This window comes from Ostrinia nubilalis, chromosome 6 (genome assembly GCF_963855985.1).
Source record: "Ostrinia nubilalis chromosome 6, ilOstNubi1.1, whole genome shotgun sequence".
NCBI lineage: Eukaryota > Metazoa > Arthropoda > Insecta > Lepidoptera > Crambidae > Ostrinia > Ostrinia nubilalis.
The window spans coordinates 1,670,384-1,690,488 of record NC_087093.1 but is presented as its reverse complement, the minus strand read 5'-3'; the positions used below and the strand labels follow the sequence as shown (position 1 = coordinate 1,690,488).

Below are 20,105 nucleotides of genomic sequence, written 5' to 3'. Positions count from 1 at the left end.
CCCAGCATTATGTAAATTCAATTTTAAAGTGGCCGGGGGTAATTGATTGGTAACCAAAATTAGTCAAGTAGGATTCGGCGCTAAGGATATTGTGCACTCTCTAATATTGCTCAATTTAAATACTTATCTTATTAATATCGTGTATCTCATTTATACACAAGCCATAATATCTTCCTCTTACATTTTCGGAAAACCCAAACAATCGACCATCCAAGTATAACTACTACGGCAAGTAGGAAAGCAGCAATATCCAGCATTGCCAACTGAATCCGATTTAGGTATCGGGCGTCAGTTGACATGTTGAGGCCTTTGTATCGTGCGGTCTTCTCTACGTAGAAAACGGCTCGGTCCATGGGATCCATCGGTTTGTCCTTCCATATCTCACTGAGGCGCTTTGCTTGGGTGCGCATTCTGAAAGTAAGTAGGTAGTTGAAAAGTAGTCAAATTTTATTCATACGGGCATTTAAGAGCCATTTCACAAAAATATTCCGCGCGAATTTAGGTAAAAGCTGTCAACGCAACGTCAAAAGAGTAAAAAGAACGCTGATATGGACAAAAAAATCTTGAGCCGTGACCGTATTAAGACTTGATTTAAGTTATTAATTTTAAGGTAGAATGAGGTATTCAAACTTGATAAATTAATTTAACTTTTTAATAGAGTTTATTAAGTCTTTTTTAATTCGATTCATAATGAAACACGAATAGGCACAAGCCCAAACTCCATAGGGTTCTATTGTTTTGTTACGGAGGTGGCCATTGCATCTCCTCCAGATCCATTATCAGACAGAGCTAAGAAATAAATAAATAAATATTATTATAAGTAAACAAATAACTAAAATAATTCATCTTACTATCTTACTTCTTACTAGTCTTACTAATATTATAAATACGAAAGTTTGTGTGGATGTCTGGATGTTTGTTACACTTTCACGCAAAAACTACTGAACAGATTTTGATGAAACTTTACAGTACAGTACAGCAGTACTAGGCAGTCTGTGTTCAACTATCACTCGGACTTGGAAACACCTCTTAACACAGTGCCCTAGATTTGCTTCAGCCCGATATAACCATGAAATGACATCCCGCTTGCTAAATATCAACCCATATAATCTACCAGACATAATTAGAAAAGAAGATACAGCAAAAAGCTTCAAAGCCTACATTACCCATATAGTCGATCACCTAAAAGAATTTAACCAAACTTAAGGAACTAACAAATTACAATCATCATAATTCACAAACTGAATCACTGCACTGCAATTGGAGTACTCCACTAGCTACCATTGCATGTGTATCTCAATAACACTCACTAACAAAAAAAAAAAAAAAAAACTATCACTCGGGTCGGACGTTCCTATCGCAAGAACTTTTGTTCACTCAGTTCCGATACGACTTTAGTGCTGTGTGTAATTATTTTCGTGAATACACTGAGTTTATTAATTTCTACGAGTGGATTTCATTTTGCCTGAGACCTACGCCATGAACCCTGAACCAGAAGACCATGTCGCCTGCGACAGCGACGCTCATTCATCCCTGGCGTCGACCAGAATAACAATGTATAGGCTATAATTTATGACGATCTGTGACAAACTACATATTTCATACTAGCTTTTTGCCCGCGACTTCTTCTGCGATGAAGTGGAAAATGGTTCTAATAGAATTAAAATATTCTAAGAAAATTAATTTTGTTAAATGATTATATTTTTTGATATAAAATCTACAAATTATTATGTTTAAATATTTGAATACTTACAAAATTATGAGATCTTTCTAAAACAAAATTAAAACACTACACCTGCCGCAGATTTCTTTTTTGTTTTTCCTTCAGGTGCTAAAATCACCAGGCTATTGTGTGCGCATACTCTGGAGTATTCCACATACAACTGGTCGTCGGAGAAGCATAGATTTCCATTAAGTCTACTCCCGCTACCTTATGGCACTCCGCTAAAACTCGTGAGGGCGCCAACACTTGCTTTTGTATCGAAAATTAGTATGAGCAGCTGCGCACGCGGTTGCCCGTTGCAGGCTCTATGCAACCACACTATTTTAAACCGTGGTCCCTAAGCATGAGATGGGAAACTGCACTCTCTTGAATTCTCTTGAATTTGATGGTGTTAGGGGAATCCTAGGAATGAATACATACTTTCCAATGGAATCTCCTCATCAATATTGCGAAATTGCGAGTTGCAATGCAATGTTACGTTTTCACTTGTTATTTTATTGTAATCTGACCTTGATTTTTCAAACACGTGTCAAAATAAAAAAAATAATTTAAATCAAAAGTACTTAGGAATATTTCATTGATATCAACTTAGAAACAAGCACAGATTACAGAAACTAAAGGGAAATGTGACAAGGGACCAATTGGAACATATTGCTTGTGAAAGCAATGATGACAGTAGCGACGTCATTATGTAAACAGTTTATATTGCTTGAATAGTACTAAAGATTATTCGGACGTTGAATACTGATACTGCAGTGGATAATGAGCACATAATTTGATTTCTTTGTGTGTGTGAATTTCTAATACGACATTGAGTTTCGAACTCAGCGCATTACTTAGCATCTCTCTATATTTCTATGGAACCAAGTTATCTCCAAAATAACATTCCACACCTTTTTAACCTAGTCAGGTAATAATTTTAATAAAATACGAAGCACGTCATCTATCAATAGGATATATGTATATTTTAGAAGTTAATAAATTATGCATAAAATATAAACACTTTAGAAGTTTAGTTAAATCGTAGAATTTCTGAAAAACAAGTACTAAAACCGTACTGAATAAAAAAGTATTAATAATAATGTTATCTAATTTATTTATTAAACGTCGAATTTTATCAAAGATTTTGGACTAAAGTTTTTGAAAATATTTTATAGCCTACATAGAAAAAAATTAGGATTCTAAATCGTGAAAGAATTTTTTCGGAGCCTATTGCCTCCAAACAAACCAAACAAACAATTAAATCTTTCCTCTTTTATTAGTATAGATTTAACAACAAAACGCTTCTTTTTCTTCTTCACGAAACAAAACTCAAAGCGGTTAAATAAATAAACAAATCTTTGGACAATTTCACAGCGCCATCTAGTCCAAAAGTAGGCAACCAATATGCTTGTGTTAAGGGTGCTAGCATAATGGATATACTTTTTTTATAATTTATTTATTAAATTAAATACATGGTACCTACATATTATACATAGTTACACCCAGATCCGTCAAAAAAATTAAAATTCATCATTTCAATTTCTGCTCGACCGGCCGACTCGAAACAGCCTCTCGGCATAGTATCAAATGTATTTGGTCGCCGTACAAATCAGCGCTTCACGACACGAACGCACGTAAACGTCACGGCGGGAAAAATGACACAGGTCCTGCCTTGACGGGCGCTCGCGCCATACTAATCGATGTCGGCTTGCGCATTGTAATTTATACTGATATTCACATCAATATTTTGACAAAGTGGTTACTAATATATAAACAATAACTGTAGAAATCAATTCTACAATGAATATTCTTTATTTTGGGATACTTTTATTGCAGTTATTGCTGTGTTTTTAAACCAAAAACCACGATCAAAATGTGACGTTAATCTTCAAATTTGCCAAATTATTTTTAGATTTTACTCAATAATGGTAATGAAATTCAAGAATCTATTTCATTAATGAACTACAAGAATATATGTCCGATGATTACTATATATTTTTAAGCTTATTATACGAGCATAAATAATAGATACAGGACTTTGAAAATGAGTCTGCGGCAATTTTTCCGTAAAATGGTTGTGGGAGATGGGGCACTGTGAATTAAGCAAAAGAGTTTTAGTAAATCCGTTTCATTAATGGTCAACGCCAAGGATTGACCTATCTTTCGCAGTTATTAAATAATCTCTGGGTGTTGCTTAAGATAGTAATTCATGCTTCCAAAATCTTAGAAATTCGCACGAAAATGTAAAATGGCTCTTAAATAAGTAATATTTTTTCTAAAATAAAGAAAGCTGTCAGTACGTTGCGCTGAGGTTGCGTTCCCGAAGTGGTCACCAGGACCGGTACAGTCAGTAAAGGCACACCGGCTGAGACCGCTTCTGTGAGGCTCAAGGCCCCATCGTAAATATTGCTCATGAATGTTCTTACCTTTCGTCCAAAACCTTTCTCAGTGCAGCTTCAAACGCCTCCTCAGTCAAGTCTCTCAAAGGCAGGACCTCTGCCAAGCCTCCCTCTTGGCGTGCGCTGCGTTCCGAACTGGTCGCCCAGGATCGGGATGGCAAGGAGAGGAACACCGGCCGAGACCGCTTCTGTGAGGCTCAAGCCCCAGTGTGGCTGATGAATGTTCTTACCTTTCGTCCAGAACCTTTATCAGAGCAGCTTCAAACGCCTCAGTCAAGTCTCTCAACGGCAGCACCTCTGCCAAGCCGGCCCTTTTGGCGTGCGCTGCGTTCCCGAACTGGTCGCCCAGGATAGGGATGGCCAGTAACGGCACACCGGCTAAGACCGCTTCTGTGAGGCTCAGGGCCCCAGCGTGGCTGATGAATGTTCTTACCTTTCGTCCAGAATCTTTCTTAGCGCAGCTTCAAACGCCCCTCAGTTAAGTCTCTCAGAGGCAGCAACTCTGCCAAGTCGGCCCTCTTGGCGTGCGCTGCGTTCCCGAACTGGTCGCCCAGGATCGGTATAGTCAGTAAAGGCACACCGGCTGAGACCGCTTCTGTGAGGCTCAAGGCCCCAGCGTGGCTGATGAATGTTCTTACCTTTCGTCCAAAACTTTTCTCAGCGCAGCTTCAAACCCTCCTCAGTCAAGTCTCTCAAAGGCAGGACCTCTGCCAAGCCGGCCCTCTTGGCGTGCGCTGCCCGAACTGGTCGCCCAGGATCGGGATGGCAGGAGAGGTACATCGGCCAAGACCGCTTCCGTGAGACTCAAGGCCCCAGCGTGGCTGATGAATGTTCTTACCTTTCGTCCAGAACCTTTATCAAAGCAGCTTCAAACGCCTCCTCAGTCAAGTCTCTCAACGGCAGGACCTCTGCCAAGCCGGCCCTCTTAGCGTGCGCTGCGTTCCCGAACTGGTCGCCCAGGATTGGGATGGCCAGGAGAGGTACACCGGCCGAAACCGCTTCTGTAAGGCTCAAGGCCCCAGCGTGGCTGAAGAATGTTCTTACCTTTCGTCCAGAACCTTTATCAGTGCAGCTTTAAACGCTTCCTCAGTCAAGTCTTTCAGAGGCAGGACCTCTGCCAAGCCGGCCCTCTTAGCGTGCGCTGCGTTCCCGAACTGGTCGCCCAGGATAGGGATGGCCAGTAACGGCACACCGGCTAAGACCGCTTCTGTGAGGCTCAGGGCCCCAGCGTGGCTGATGAATGTTCTTACCTTTCGTCCAGAATCTTTCTTAGCGCAGCTTCAAACGCCCCTCAGTTAAGTCTCTCAGAGGCAGCAACTCTGCCAAGTCGGCCCTCTTGGCGTGCGCTGCGTTCCCGAACTGGTCGCCCAGGATCGGTATAGTCAGTAAAGGCACACCGGCTGAGACCGCTTCTGTGAGGCTCAAGGCCCCAGCGTGGCTGATGAATGTTCTTACCTTTCGTCCAGAACCTTTATCAAAGCAGCTTCAAACGCTTCCTCAGTCAAGGCTCTCAATGGCAGCACGTCTGCAAAGCGGGCCCTCTTAGCGTGCGCTGTGTTCCCGAACTGGTCGCCCAGGATCGGGATGGCCAGGAGAGGTACACCGGCAGAGACCGCTTCTGTGAGGCTCAAGGCCCCAGTGTGGCTGATGAATGTTCTTACCTTTCGTCCAGAACCTTTCTGAGGGCAGCCTCAAACGCCTCCTCAGTCAAGTCTCTCAAAGGCAGGACCTCTGCCAAGCCTCCCTCTTGGCGTGCGCTGCGTTCCGAACTGGTCGCCCAGGATCGGGATGGCCAGGAGAGGAACACCGGCCGAGACCGCTTCTGTGAGGCTCAAGCCCCAGTGTGGCTGATGAATGTTCTTACCTTTCGTCCAGAATCTTTCTTAGCGCAGCCTCAAACGCCTCCTCGGTCAAGTCTCTCAACGGCAGGACCTCTGCCAAGCCGGCCCTCTTGGCGTGCGCTGCGTTCCCGAACTGGTCGCCCAGGATCGGTATAGTCAGGAAAGGCACACCGGCAGAGACCGCTTCTGTAAGGCTCAGGGCCCCAGCGTGGCTGATGAATGTTCTTACCTTTCGTCCAAAACCTTTCTCAGCGCAGCCTCAAACGCCTCCTCAGTCAAGTCTCTCAACGCAGTGGCGGCGTAGCATAGGTTGGCACCCGGGGCGGAACCCCCCCCCCCCCCCCACATAATATAAATTATAGCCTAAGGCACCCCAGAATGGCACCCCCCCTGTCATGACATCACGACCGTCCTTGCCATGCAGATGCGTCAGTACTAATCTGCGCGACTTTGTCACCCCCTGATGCTTGGCACCCGGGGCGGACCGCCCCCACCGCCCCCCCCTTACGCCGCTACTGTCTCAACGGGAGGACCTCTGCAAAGCCGGTTCTCTTGGCGTGCGCTGCGTTCCCGAACTGGTCGCCCAGGATCGGTATAGTCAGTAAAGGCACACCGGCAGAGACCGCTTCTGTAAGGCTCAGGGCCCCAGCGTGGCTGATGAATGTTCTTACCTTTCGTCCAAAACCTTTCTCAGCGCAGCCTCAAACGCCTCCTCAGTCAATTCTCTCAAAGGTAGGACCTCTGCCAAGCCGGCCCTCTTGGCGTGCGCTGCGTTCCCGAACTGGTCGCCCAGGATCGGGATGGCTAGGAGAGGCACACCGGCCGAGACCGCTTCTGTGAGGCTCAAGGCTCCTGCGTGGCTGATGAATGCGACGCAGTTCCTATGAGCTGTGAAAAACATAGAAAAACTCTTTTGCACACCACATAAATGCTGTCAAAGTAAAAAATTGAACGCTTTTTTTAAAGTAATACCTTGCACTAATTTTGGTAAATAATATACTTGTGTAGTATTAGATTATCTACGAGTGAGTTTACCCCAACCAATATCGTGCGGAGGCGGGGTTCGAACCCGTGTTCCTCGGATCTCGATTCGGGCAAAATTATCGTTTCATTTAGGCGATCTTATTGCTAAGTAACAATCTCTACGAAAAAAACACTACGTAGGTACCTAGTAACGTGCTTAAAGCAAAACGTCTTTTTGCTTACCTACCTACTTAGGTACGAGTAAGTAATCTACACTGTGGGTAAGTACGTGCTCGAATCAGTGCCGTAACTAGGGCGGTGCCAGCGGTGCCCAGGCACAGGGCGCAGACCCTGCACAGTGTTTTATTTTGGCTTAGAAGCGGACATCCCTGTTTTATTAATTCAATCGTTAGATATTACTATTATGTATACAATTGATGAAGGAACTAGTAGTTGTATTTGTTTAGTTTCGAAGAAATATTGGATTTTGTGATTTTATAAAAAAAACAGTTTTAGAAGCATATTTTCTAAAAAAATTACATTAAGTCAGAATTTTGTAAATACATTTACCTATCACTATAACGTCTACCTTTATGCAAAAATAAATGGTTATTGCTGCAGTAATTTAGGAATTATTTAATAATTTATGATTTTCAGAAAACATTTTTTTCTCCGTTGTCCTAGAAAAATGGCAGCTATATTTACTTTATATTGATGCATGATATAATTATCTATAATACCTGAAAATATTACTTGCCTATCCCGTGGAAGTTCGAAGATATTTTAATTTCTATGAGTTTAGAAGATTTATATGTAAATAGGGTTGTCATCTAAATATTTTTTAGTTTTTTAAATGCCGTCCGTAACAATACGGTTTTAATGCCTTTGTTAGATAACTATTGAAATTCATTGCTTTTACCATTATTAATTTGTCTGGTCGAGTTTGATAATTATAGAGTTGGCCCTGTGGCGGCTTATTGGAAATCCTATCGTTTTCGAAACATCGATATATACAGGGTGGAAACGATAAGTGATCTCACTCGATTATTTCTAAACTATACATGATATCAAAAAACTAGTGACTGATCCTGAAAGTGCTTCATTAGCTCTATCAAATGGTATTAATAATAGGTTACAGAATAAACTGGATCTATCCGAAAATTCAATGTTTCCAGCTTCCATACATTTGGTAAAGTCACATTATTTTAAAAACTACACATGATATCGTAAAACTGATTACTGATTCTAAGAGTGCTTCATAAGCTCTATCCAATGGTATCAATATTAGGTTACAGAATAAACGGGATCTATCCAAAAATTCAATGTTTCCTTCTTCCATACATTTAGTACTACCACAGTCATGATACTCATCTCTTGACAATATTATAACAAGTAAAGCCTAAAACTAATGTTTTTATGAATATTTTTAAAGAAGAATACAATTTACGAGTTTATTTTAAGAGTTTATTATTCAATAAAAAAAATACACTTCTAATATTGTGTGTCTGGCATACATTTAGTATGGAAGCTGGAAACATTGAATTTTCAGATAGATCCAGTTTATTCTGTAACCTTTTATTGGTACCGTTTGAAAGAGCTCATGAAGCACTTTCAGGATCAGTAACCAGTTTTTCAATATCTTGTATAGTTTAGAAATAATCGAGTGAGATCACTTAACGTTTCCACCCTGTATGTTGCAGTCAAAACCCATAATCGATCAAAACCACTTTTGACTGCAAATTTCAGTTAATAGTGGTTTTGACTGATGGCCTTAGTCAATATTACTTTTGACAAATTTTTCTAGTCGTATCATCGAACTTCCACGGGATAGGCAAGTAATATTTTCAGGTATTATAGATAATTATATCATGCATCAATATAAAGTAAATATAGCTGCCATTTTTCTAGGACAACGGAGAAAAAAATGTTTTCTGAAAATCATAAATTATTAAATAATTCCTAAATTACTGCAGCAATAACCATTTATTTTTGCATAAAGGTAGACGTTATAGTGATAGGTAAATTTATTTACAAAATTCTGACTTAATGTAATTTTTTTAGAAAATATGCTTCTAAAACTGTTTTTTTTATAAAATCACAATATCGAATATTTCTTCGAAACTAAGCAAATACAACTACTAGTTCCTTCATCAATTTTATACATAATAGTACGATTGAATTAATAAAACAGGGATGTCCGCTTCTAAGGCAAAATAAAAGACTGTGCCCTGGAGGGGCGCAGAAATGACCAGACCAGTATCTAGTTTTGTTTCATGCATGGTAGTTAATAGGTACATTTTGTTTTATTGCGAATATGGTGTAGACGCGCCTTCTGTACTAACTATATCTATATGGCATTTTTCAAGCGATTTTGAAACAACAACACCTGTAAAGGTGGTTTTATATTTGTCTGATGTGTCGTGACGTGACGCGTCAGAACGGTATCAGTTTCATACATTTAGTACTAGCTGGTGCCCGCGACTTCGTCTGCGCAGGATTAGTATTTCGAACAATATGTTTATAAATTGTAGCCTATGTGTTATTCTGATGTATAAGCTATATTATTGTAAAGTTTCATTGAAATCCATTCAGTAGTTTTTGCGTGAAAGAGTAACAAACATCCATCCATCATCCATACAAACTTTCGCGTTTATAATATTAGTAGGATGGTAACGTTCACACTAGTGCGTAACGTGTTGTGTTGTGATGGCTTATGTATGGAACCGATACAGTTCTGACGCGTCACGTCACGACACATCAGACAAATATAAATCCACCTTGTCTTGCTCGCAATATTACATACACAAACAAAAGTACCTATACCGTAACTATAGTTCCAAAATACTGGACTGTCCTGTCGATGACATTGACAGTGGGGCGCCACCGTCAATACCGGATCGCTGGTTCAGATTTTTGCCATGTTGGAAACCATATAGTTGAACGATGGTAGCGCCCCCCTGTCATTGAGTTTGGCGGGACAGTTCAGCGTGGGTCATCTATATGAGACAATTTCTGTCTATATTCATTTGGAGGGCGCCACTTCTAACTTAGAAGTTCTAAGCAAATCTGTCAATCTAGCTGAGGAGATGTACAGTCACGGAATGAAAAGGTTCGTCAGTTTTCAAATTGATTCCTTCAACGAATCGCGAGCACATATTACCTTTTGAAACTAAGTTAGAGAATAATCTCGAGTTAGAGAAAATAATCTTTAACTGTTCGTCAGTAAAGTTCAAAATTATTCAGATCAAAGTTGTTTGACGATTTAATTTGTCAAGAAGATTATTATGATTGATAAACTAAAACCTTCTTGTTGGTTCAACCTGCCATTATCTATTAAATTAAAAAAACTACATTTTGTAACATTGCACTGATGGGATAGAAAAATAAACAAGCAAAACCTTATTCGTTAGCAAACGTCATATTTATTTAAATGTTAGGAGCACTGTTTTTTGCACGGTTATGTTGGCAGGTTTGACTCTTACAATACCTACTGCAAGCGAAAACCGACACTAAGGTGACGAACCTTTTCATTCCGCGACTGTACATATAGTTCACGTTACGCTGTCATTGCTGTCAGCCACATTCATTGGTCCTCCCTTTATCTTTGATTTTATTCATTAACTACGTGCGGCGTTACTGACGCACTAGCGTGCGAGAGATAGATAGAAAATTCATCGTTCGACAAGAGTGAAAAGGATGACTTACAAAACTAAACGATTCACAAACGTTCCATTCTGCCGCGCCGTCCCACCCAATTGTTCGGGGATTCCCCGATACATCGAGAATCACGCATTCAGATAGCCGGTTACTTTTGTACTTTAAGGTTTTGGTTACTTTAAGGTTACACTAATGAAAAGGTTACTTTTAGGTGATTTTTCAGAAATTGTAGAATTAACTTTTACAGGTTATTCAGTAAAAAATATTAATAGTGACAATTTAAAAATTATGTCATAAACTGCATTTAAACATGAATTTGATTTATTATTTGTTATAAAAAATGAGTTTTAGCCAATGTTTTTCGATAGTGAAACGCAAATCCATGAAAATGATTGATGATCAATTGTATTCATTTTCCATCCATGAACAACCTTACACAATCGCTCCGCACCCCCCCCCGTAGAAGGTTACTTTTTATTCAAAAAGGTTACATTTTTACATTTTATTTCTCGCACCGGGCGCATAAAAGGCTAGTTACGGCACTGGCTCGAATGCAATGCTCCTACGTGCGTCTACTAAGTTCGCTCGCAGATCTATTTTGTCAGCTCCACAAAACTGATATACCTAATATTTTAGTATGTAGATAGCTTTCCGCCCGCAGCTTCGCCCGCGTGGACGAAAACGAAAAACCCAAATATTTTACGGAACCCTATTTTTTCCAAAATATTTAGCCTATGTTACTCGTGGATAATGTAGCTTTCGAATGGTGAAAGAATTTTTAAAAACGGCCCAGTAGTTTTTAAGCCTATTCATTACAACCAAACAAACAAAGTTTTCCTCTTTATAATATTAGTGTAGATAAGTAGGTAAGTAGAAGTAGATCAGTAGATAGGTAATACACCACTAAGTATGTGGATTTTCTTTTATTGTCCCAAAAACTAAGAATTATAGGAGCGGATCGGGAGAGCCTTCGATTGCGTGTCAATGTGTTTAAGAAAGTTATCAAGCAACTGCATCGGAAGCTTTTCTTAGCCTAAGTTTTTGATATAACTTACTCAGCAACTCATATTGCGGCAGCCACTTCATCAGCCTCACGTTCTCCGGCAGTTCCATGCCTTCCGCCTCCCATTTCCACAGCACTCTCTGCGGCAAGCGCGCGAAAACTTTCAAAATGGCGCGCGCGCAACTCGCTGGCAGCGTGGATCCTTTGATCAAGGAGCCGAAACTGAACACGATGAACCCATCTTGTGCCTCTTCTATCCATTGCTTTAATTCCTTAAAACAAAATAACATGCAAGTGAGAAGTAAGTAGGTCTGTCGGTCACCTTTTGGCTTTTAAAAAATAGGTTTAGAAGAAATAAGTACCTACATAATCGAGATTTTAATACTCACTTTTAGGCTTGTTTTGTAACAATAAAATAATTTCTAATTAAAGTAAATTAACTTACTTTATTATTTACTCTTTTGTTTTCATAATAACTTGAACTGATAAACTATTGTCTCGTTAAAGGAAGAAAAGTGCTTAGCATAATTATTACAATGCATCAATTAATAAGTAGGTTAATGATCAACTTAATCTATAAAAATGCAATATTTTTTATTAAATGCACACAAACAAAGAAACTTTATTATGTACAGTTGTTATATTAAGTAGGTCCTTACATTTTTACTAATTCAGCTTACCCTTGGTAAAGGCTGCATAGTCCGATTATGAAGATGGATACCTCCAACCTCAACGACTGACGGCGGAAGTTCCCTCACTCCATTTAAACTGTGGTGGGTGTTCACCAATATCACACTCGCGTTTTTGCCGATCTCTTCCAATCGGGGTAAACGTCCGAACTTTTTCTCCAAAACTCTTTGCTCCTTCCATCTTATTGCGAGTTCGTACCACAACTCGTAGCCGAATAGCACCAGAGCATTCTCAAATCGCTCCAGAAAGGACATGGTGTCCGTCATCGGTAATACCATATTGGGAACGTATGCCGGGTTATCAGGGCTCCCAACCCTTGAAGGCGTGAACTGCATTATCGCGCATGACATCAAGCCCACCGATGGGACTCCATAGTTGTGGACCAGTCCAAGCATGCAATCGCTGTTGAAGTGCTCCACCAGTATCAAATCGTAGTTCCCTTCGGCGTTCACGAACTCTTTGAACACTTCCGCGTCTAGCAGCTTTTCACAAAGTTCCAAGTTCATTTCGGCCAATTTGGTCACAACCGGGATATGCTCGAAATACCGAGCGAAGCCGAAGTATGAGCGATCGAAGTCGGTCATGTTTATCACTTCGACATTGAGTGGAGCCAGGCCTACTAAGCTGACTTCCCGACGGTTCGGATGAGGATTCTTTGAGGGGAAGAACGACACTACGGTGAGACGATGGCCTCGATTAGCCAACTCTTGAAGCAATGGTTCGAAAACCATGTGGTGACTTTTCCCCGGGTACGGCAGGAGGGCAAGTATATTATATCCGAGACATAACTCGACCCACGTCAGCAAAAGTAATGGCCAGTAATGCATTATCACAACGGCACGTATTCACGGAGCTGTGCGTGCAACTAAACTAAGATGCAACACGACGTAAAGACTCGTGAGTGAGCTATTTATAGGTTAACTCCTTAACTTACTGAACCCTTGTGAAGAGTTTAGTTCCGCCGCGCGACTACTGAAATGGCTGGCGTAACTACAAATAGGTAGGAACTGCAATAAAACAACAGCGATGGCTAAAATTTGATTTATTCTATATCAGCAGGATTTATATCGGCACTATTTATACTAGATTCAGCAGGCGAGTTCATTCGTTTTCTTTTGAAGGCCTTCCCTTGGTTTTCTGCCTCTTGTATAGCGGAGAAAATGGAGCCGGCTCTGACTTTCTTCAAAATCCTCTTATCGTGAAACGGGTGCGTATGCGCATGGATTCTGTAACAAAGTTTAAACTTAATAATTTGGTCAGGCAGAACCCATTTTGATGGATTTTGTTACGAGATAATTGATAGAATTATCATTTCCAAAAGTACCAGTGAAAAAGCAAACATAATTTGTGACAAAAATACACTTGAAAAAGAAAATATAATTTAAGACGTTATGACAACATATTGCTAAAGGGACAGAAGTGCCGATAGGTCGCAATATTTGACGGCCGTTTGGTGTAGTGGTTCAGAACGGACTACTATGCCGAGAGGTCCCGGGTTCGATTCCCGGCCGGGCAGAAATTGAAATGATGAATTTTAATTTCTGTGACGGGTCTGGGTGTTACTATGTATAATATGTATGTATTTAAAAAAAAAGTATATAAGTAGTATATCCGTTAAGCTAGCACCCATAACACAAGCATATTAATTGCTTACTTTGGGGCTAGATGGCGCTGTGTGAGATTGTCCAAAGATATTTTATATCCAGCCGGTCATTCTGTAGGTTAATATGGGTATTCCTATGTAAGGCAGTGGATGCCCGATGCTGTGCTTCAGGCAGTACACAAACCGAACGTCATCATCATCATTTCAGTCATAGGACATCCACTGCTGAACATAGGCCTCCCCCAATGCTTTCCATGTTGATTGATTGGTAGCGGCTTGCGTCCAGCGCTTCTCTGCTACCTTTATGATGTCGTTGGTCTACCTTGTGGGTGGACGTCCCACGCTGCGTTTTCCGGTACGCGGCCTAGATTCCAGAACCTTGCTGCCCCATCGACCGTCAGTTTTGCGTACTATGTGTCCTGCCCATTGCCACTTCAGCTTGCTAATCCGTCGAACCGAACGTCCTGTAGCTAAATTGATGATGATGAGGGCCATACATCTGCAACACCATATCAGCTTTCGTGACGACGTGCGCAGGACACTTGACGGCGCTGACGTAGTCCACGCAGCGCCACTGCCTGGCGTTGCTGTCCTTCAGGTAGTACACGAATCGAACGCTTTGTGACTGAAATAATGATAATGAGTCTGACCTCTGCAGCACCATATCAGCTTTCGTGACGATATGCGCAGGACACTTGATGGTGCTGACATAGTCCACGCAGCGCCACTGCCTGGCGTTGCTGTGCTTCAGGTAGTACACGAATCGAACGATTTGTGACTGAAATAATGATAATGAGAGTCTGACCTCTGTAGCACCATATCAGCTTTCGTGACGATATGCGCAGGACACTTGACGGCGCTAACATAGTCCACGCAGCGCCACTGCCGCGTGCCACTTGCGTTGCTGTGCTTCAGGTAGTACACAAATCGGTTCAGTATCATCTGCAGCGAGCCCTGGTTCGATACTGTGTACTGCATTATGCTCACACCTGCAATAAAGCGTTGTATTAAAAATTTGGAAAACTATGTGCAATCGTCGGTCGACACAGAAACGCGAAAGCGAAGCCAAAACGGATAGTAGTCGGTTTGCTTTCACATCACTTTTACGTAGTAACGCCTTTAGCGCACACTCGCTGTCGTATCGCTTTCGCGTTTAGCCTTTAGCACACTCCAGCGAATAAATGGCGAAAGCATAACGAAAAACACTAGTGAAACGGTGAAACGCTGTCGGGCACGATTTAGATTGGTGCGTCTCACACAGCAAACTATTTTCTGATATTATTAGTATAATCGTTTTATTTCCGAAAAATAAATGCTAATGGCTTTCTGATATTACTAATATAGTACGAGAGCCCACGACCAAAATTTTTGTCTCATAGCAATACGGCCAAAACCGCATCAAATCGATAGATACGATTATCCTGAACTCGAAAATACCAATATCAGACATTTTCCGCGTAGCGTTTGATCTGACCAAATTTTCAAAATTGTCAAAGAATTTTACCGAACTGCATCATAGCAATATGTCTGATTTGCAGACTGTAGTTGAATGATAGTTCTGAGATACCGGAAACATTATTTTCAGACGTTAGTGGTGTAGCGCAAACCCGTAAAATCACTTAAAAAAATTAAAAATGAGACAAAAAAAATGTCTCATAGCAATACGTCTGAAAATCTTTTTTATTAGTAAATTTTGGTTATTTGATGCGAACAAAACAATTTTCAGACGGAAATGTGAACACATTAAATTTTGAGACCGTTTTGAAAATGTTAACAAATTTTACCGATCGGTATCATAGCAATATGTCTGAAAATTGTTGGACATGATAAAATAAGTTGTCCACATGTGCAAAAAATGTATATCAGACAAATTAAGTGTAGCACCTTCTCTGTCATACAACTTTTTGATACACTTAAAGTGTCTGAAAACAGGTTTTTGGTAATCATGGCAGCAATACGAAAAGGTGAAAAAAAAAATTATCCGTATTGCTATGATACAGGTCGGCTAAATTTGTTGACATTTTCAAAAATGCGCACAGGCTATATGCTACGCGCAAAATGTCTGAAAACAAACTTTTTCGTAATACAATTATAAAATCTATGTACATTTTCACTATCAGACGTATTGCTATAATACCGACTGTCTTTTTTTTTTGACACAGCAGAAATGGCCTCCCACGCAGTTGCTACACTTTCGACCGTTACTACACACCTAGTCGGGTTCAGAATCATACAATCTAACGATTTTATAGGGTTTTTGCCGTATTGCTATGAGACATGGTTTTGGTCGTGGGCTCTCGTACTAATAGTATAATCATCGTTTTATTTCTGAAAAATAATAGCTAAAGAAAATGGCAATTAAAATTTTTGAATTCCCTATTGTTGCCTAGTTGTAATAACTGGTGGCGGCAACAAGTAAAGAAATACGGCGGTTTGCTGTAGTGGTTCGTAACGCACTTCTATGCCAAGAGGTCGCGGGTTCGATTCCCGAACAGTACAAACATTTGTGTGAATGAACACATTTGTTTGTGTTGGACTGGGTGTTTTCTATCATAATATTTTAAAAAAGTATTTAAGTGTGTTTAATCTGTTGTACTACCCATAGTACAAGCTCTGCTTATTTTGGGACTAGAGGCGCAGTGTAAAAAATGTCCAAGGATATTTATTAACCTGGGTTTTTCTGTGATATCTCACTGCTGGGGGTCATGGGGCTGTCAGGGGTGATCTCCTCAGCCACGCCGTCGTCCACGAACTCCTGCTCAAAGTTGTGCAGCATGGTGTTGTCGTACTTCTCAGTTATTTCAGGCTTCATGTCTGAGTCGTACACCTCGGGATACCTGTTAGCAGAATAAAAAAAAATATGATGATACAGAAGGACCTTATCACCACATAATACTCAACATCAAATAAATCGCACCTTTCTTCTGTTCTTTTCTTCTTCTTCATAAAAAAAAAATATGATGATACAGAAGGACCTTATCACCACATAATACTCAACATCAAATAAATCGCACCTTTCTTCTGTTCTTTTCTTCTTCTTTATTCGCAATTTTCTTCTGACACAATCATAATGCCCCAACAATATTGGTGTTATTTGAATGCCCAATAAATAAACTTAAAGAAAAACACATTTAATTGTTTTATAAACAATGAACAGGTACCATTTAATGTGATTTGAAAATAGGCCTCACTTGGGGCTCACCTCTGGGACCAATTAGACCAATTTTTGTGGTTATAAAACCAAATAATGATCTTACGTGTCCTTTTTAACAAATGGATAGCGATTAATCACAATTTAACAGTTACTACCTATTTTTTGAAGAAGTGACTCTGGATCCTTCTAAAAACACATTTTTGGGGTAAAAACCTTTCTTTTAATGAAATGAAGTTTAGAACTAGGCTTTCAAATGGAACCATTGTTAGTGGGAAGTGGGGATGCATACGTTTGAGAAGTGCTTGTTGCAGAAGGTGCGATTTATTTGATGCCGAGTGTAGTATAAAACAAAGTCGCTTTCCGCTGTCTATCCCTATGTATGCTTAGATCTTTAAAACTACGCAACGGATTTTGATGCGGTTTTTTTAATAGATAGTGATTCAAGAGGAAGGTTTATATGTAGGTATGTATACTTAGCACTCATGCGAAGCTGAGGCGAGTTGCTAGTTTTCAAATAAAATAAACTCAGTGTTTCTGAATTTGGGTACAAAATGCACTCTTTATACACTTTTTTTTACAAAATTTTACCAATAAGGTAAGGCGATTGTTGTCAGACATCCTGATTATTCTGGAATATAGCTTCACAGTAATATAGGTTTATATAAAAACCACGTGTGATATAACATCTAATGTCACACTCTATTTCTTATTAATTTTTTAAATAAAAAAGGATAAGGTGTCTCTAGGCTAGGCCAAATTCAAAGCAACAGGTCTTCATTCTTTCACAGTTACACACTCACATTGAAGTTTGTAACTCTAGCTGTGATTGGTCATCTTCACTCCTCTGGTTGGATATTTCAAAATAACACACTTCTTCGTCATATTCCCCCACATTGTTGCTTGTTTGAGAGTTTGCATACAGTTCTTGTGATTTTGGCAGCTGTTGCTGTAGTTTCTGAAAATAAAAAATAGGCATTTTCATAGTCATTTCATGTCAGCCTAAAATTAAATGGGAACTATCACACCTGCTACTTCCAAGAATTAATGGTTCCATTGGAAGTTTTCCACTGCAAGCCCTTCATTTAACACAGTTTTACCCGTGTTTTTGACTTTCACGAAAGTTATTGAAAATTAAGTGGAAGTTTTACTTTTCTTGTGACACTTTTTTATTAGTGCTATTGTATAATTTATGAAGTTATGTCTGTCCCAAACTAGTTTTTGATAGCTAAACTAAAATTACCATGTCCTCCAAGCCCCTGATGTGAAGTTCTCGGCCAGCGTCTATGAGCTCATTGAGGTGGTCAACGGAAACCAGGACTTCACCTGTGTAAATGTATTCCAGCACTGAGCACAAAGTTGTGTAGGATATTTTCTGAAATAAACAATTTACAGAAATTAGCATTTTCTCTACAAATGCATATAAACCTAGGACAAATTGACATAAACCGAAGGATATAAAAAGAAACTTACATTCAAAAATACCACTGGATGAGGACACTGTATGGACGCAATAAGCTCTTTGAGGTAAGGACTCGCCAGTGCCACAATAACCTGGTGCACCTTGACAAAGTGACCATCTGCAGCCAATGTCATATCAACAAACTCCCCATTCTACAAATAAAATAAAATAATTACATTATGTACTATCTCTAAGTTTATATTTCTGCTATAAAGCATTCTCTAATGAATCAAATATCAAAACGATTTTAATTCTAAAAGATCCATTTTCTAAACAGCAGTAAATGTATGGAGGATTATTCTAGGTAATATAAGTGTACCTGCTGTAGAGAGCTCAAACCATTACAAATATTTCTTCTGTATTCATCCCAAGCCAAGGAAAACTGGGACTGCTGTGCCATTATTAAATTTATTTTTGATTCTACAAATCTAGTATCTCATTACTATTTATTTTTAGTGCCAATAACTCAAGTGCTTTCTACAAGAACGAAAGTTTTTTAAACAATAAGTGTTGTTTTGTTGTTAAAAATCTTATTATGAAGATTTCTTCTTCTTTTTTGGTTTAAAAATTGTAAAATTCTGCACAAATTGCAAGGAAAACCAAAGAGCATAAAAGAGTAAGAGACGGCACTCCATAGATATTTTTTGAGCTCACGCACACATATGCATTTTAGAGAACGACCCGCAAATCTTTACCAACCGCACAAACTACAGGCGGAGCTACCAACATAATGCCTTATTTTCTGACAGTATTAGTGACGTTCGTAATAACTTATCGATTATCGATACTTTGCTAGGGTTGTAATTGCATATCGATATCTAGTATAGGAACCTTCAATATTTTAATGATTACTATTTTTATTTTATACTATGTGTAAGTAAAACGAAGTTTTGTAACGTAAATTATTTATTTCGAAATAAAATAGGTATATTATAGCCTGACCAGGAACATAAAAACCCTGGCATAGAGGCGCGTCAATTGCATTTGATAGTGCAACACTGAGTACAGTCGTACCTGTGTTAAATTAATAGGCTAACTTTATGTATCAGGATTCAGGATTACGGGCTAATTTGATATTTTCATGAATTAACGAAAAAATATTATTATAGGTAACCTGATTTAAATAAATTAAATGAAAACATCAATCGAGCTAGTAGGATTTATTTTATTATTCATCAATAATCAAATTCAGAACTTGAATATTCAACTGCAATGTCTGCTCATGAACGCTTCAAACTCGGTACTTCTTTCCCAATTCCATAAAATTCAACACTTAGAAAGTGACAAAAAACTTTAAAATAGGTAGTTGAAACAAACCACAGCTAATTTTCATAGTGGACTGTACTATACGATAAACATGTCAGTCAATTTGACACCCTTGTCGGAAAAATTATTCAATGAAAATATTGTCCGAACCCTTAGTATTTCTCTTCGACAAATACTTTAACACATTGTGAACCACTTTTCTTTCACGACTATGAAAAGATTTTAGCAATTTAATTCACAAAATCAATTGCGCACATTTAAAATAAAGTTTGTTTACACTTTGACAGCAATAGACTGACATGCAAGGTGACATGACAATGAAGTTTTTAGTTACTGTTGCCATTAAAAGAAATTAGTACCATTAG

General features: G+C 39.4%; 2 protein-coding genes across 2 annotated transcripts; both read right to left on the bottom strand.

Annotated features, from left to right (window-relative positions):
- Positions 1-64: 64 nt before the first annotated feature.
- LOC135072385 (UDP-glucosyltransferase 2-like) lies at positions 65-13,158 on the bottom strand. Its single transcript, XM_063966293.1, has 4 exons — positions 12,249-13,158; positions 11,621-11,840; positions 6,617-6,833; positions 65-411 (listed from the first exon to the last, which is right to left on the bottom strand). Exons 1-4 carry the CDS (start codon positions 13,083-13,085, stop codon positions 147-149), a joined length of 1,539 nt encoding a protein of 512 aa, XP_063822363.1. The 5' UTR covers positions 13,086-13,158; the 3' UTR covers positions 65-146.
- A 126-nt stretch (positions 13,159-13,284) lies between these two features.
- On the bottom strand, positions 13,285-19,028 carry LOC135072389 (uncharacterized). The gene is made up of 7 exons (XM_063966303.1): positions 18,794-19,028; positions 18,486-18,626; positions 18,256-18,387; positions 17,816-17,970; positions 16,532-16,698; positions 14,667-14,850; positions 13,285-13,484 (listed from the first exon to the last, which is right to left on the bottom strand). The coding sequence occupies exons 1-7, from the start codon at positions 18,872-18,874 to the stop codon at positions 13,301-13,303; spliced, it is 1,044 nt and encodes a 347-aa protein (XP_063822373.1). The 5' UTR covers positions 18,875-19,028; the 3' UTR covers positions 13,285-13,300.
- Between the last annotated feature and the right edge of the window lie 1,077 nt (positions 19,029-20,105).

What these genes read in the sequence shown, in the direction of transcription:
- LOC135072385 (XM_063966293.1), bottom strand. Translation starts at nt 13,085, where the DNA reads ATGCATTACTGGCCATTACTTTTGCTGACGTGGGTCGAGTTATGTCTC. An exon ending in CTATGCAGCCTTTACCAAGG is followed by an intron (nt 11,841 to 12,248) that starts GTAAGCTGAATT and finishes TTTTGTTTTAAG; the next exon opens with GAATTAAAGCAATGGATAGA. An exon ending in GCCGCAATATGAGTTGCTGA is followed by an intron (nt 6,834 to 11,620) that starts GTAAGTTATATC and finishes TGTTTTTCACAG; the next exon opens with CTCATAGGAACTGCGTCGCA.
- LOC135072389 (XM_063966303.1), bottom strand. Translation starts at nt 18,874, where the DNA reads ATGGCACAGCAGTCCCAGTTTTCCTTGGCTTGGGATGAATACAGAAGA. An exon ending in GTTTGAGCTCTCTACAGCAG is followed by an intron (nt 18,627 to 18,793) that starts GTACACTTATAT and finishes TTTTATTTGTAG; the next exon opens with AATGGGGAGTTTGTTGATAT. An exon ending in TCAGGGGCTTGGAGGACATG is followed by an intron (nt 17,971 to 18,255) that starts GTAATTTTAGTT and finishes TTTTATTTTCAG; the next exon opens with AAACTACAGCAACAGCTGCC.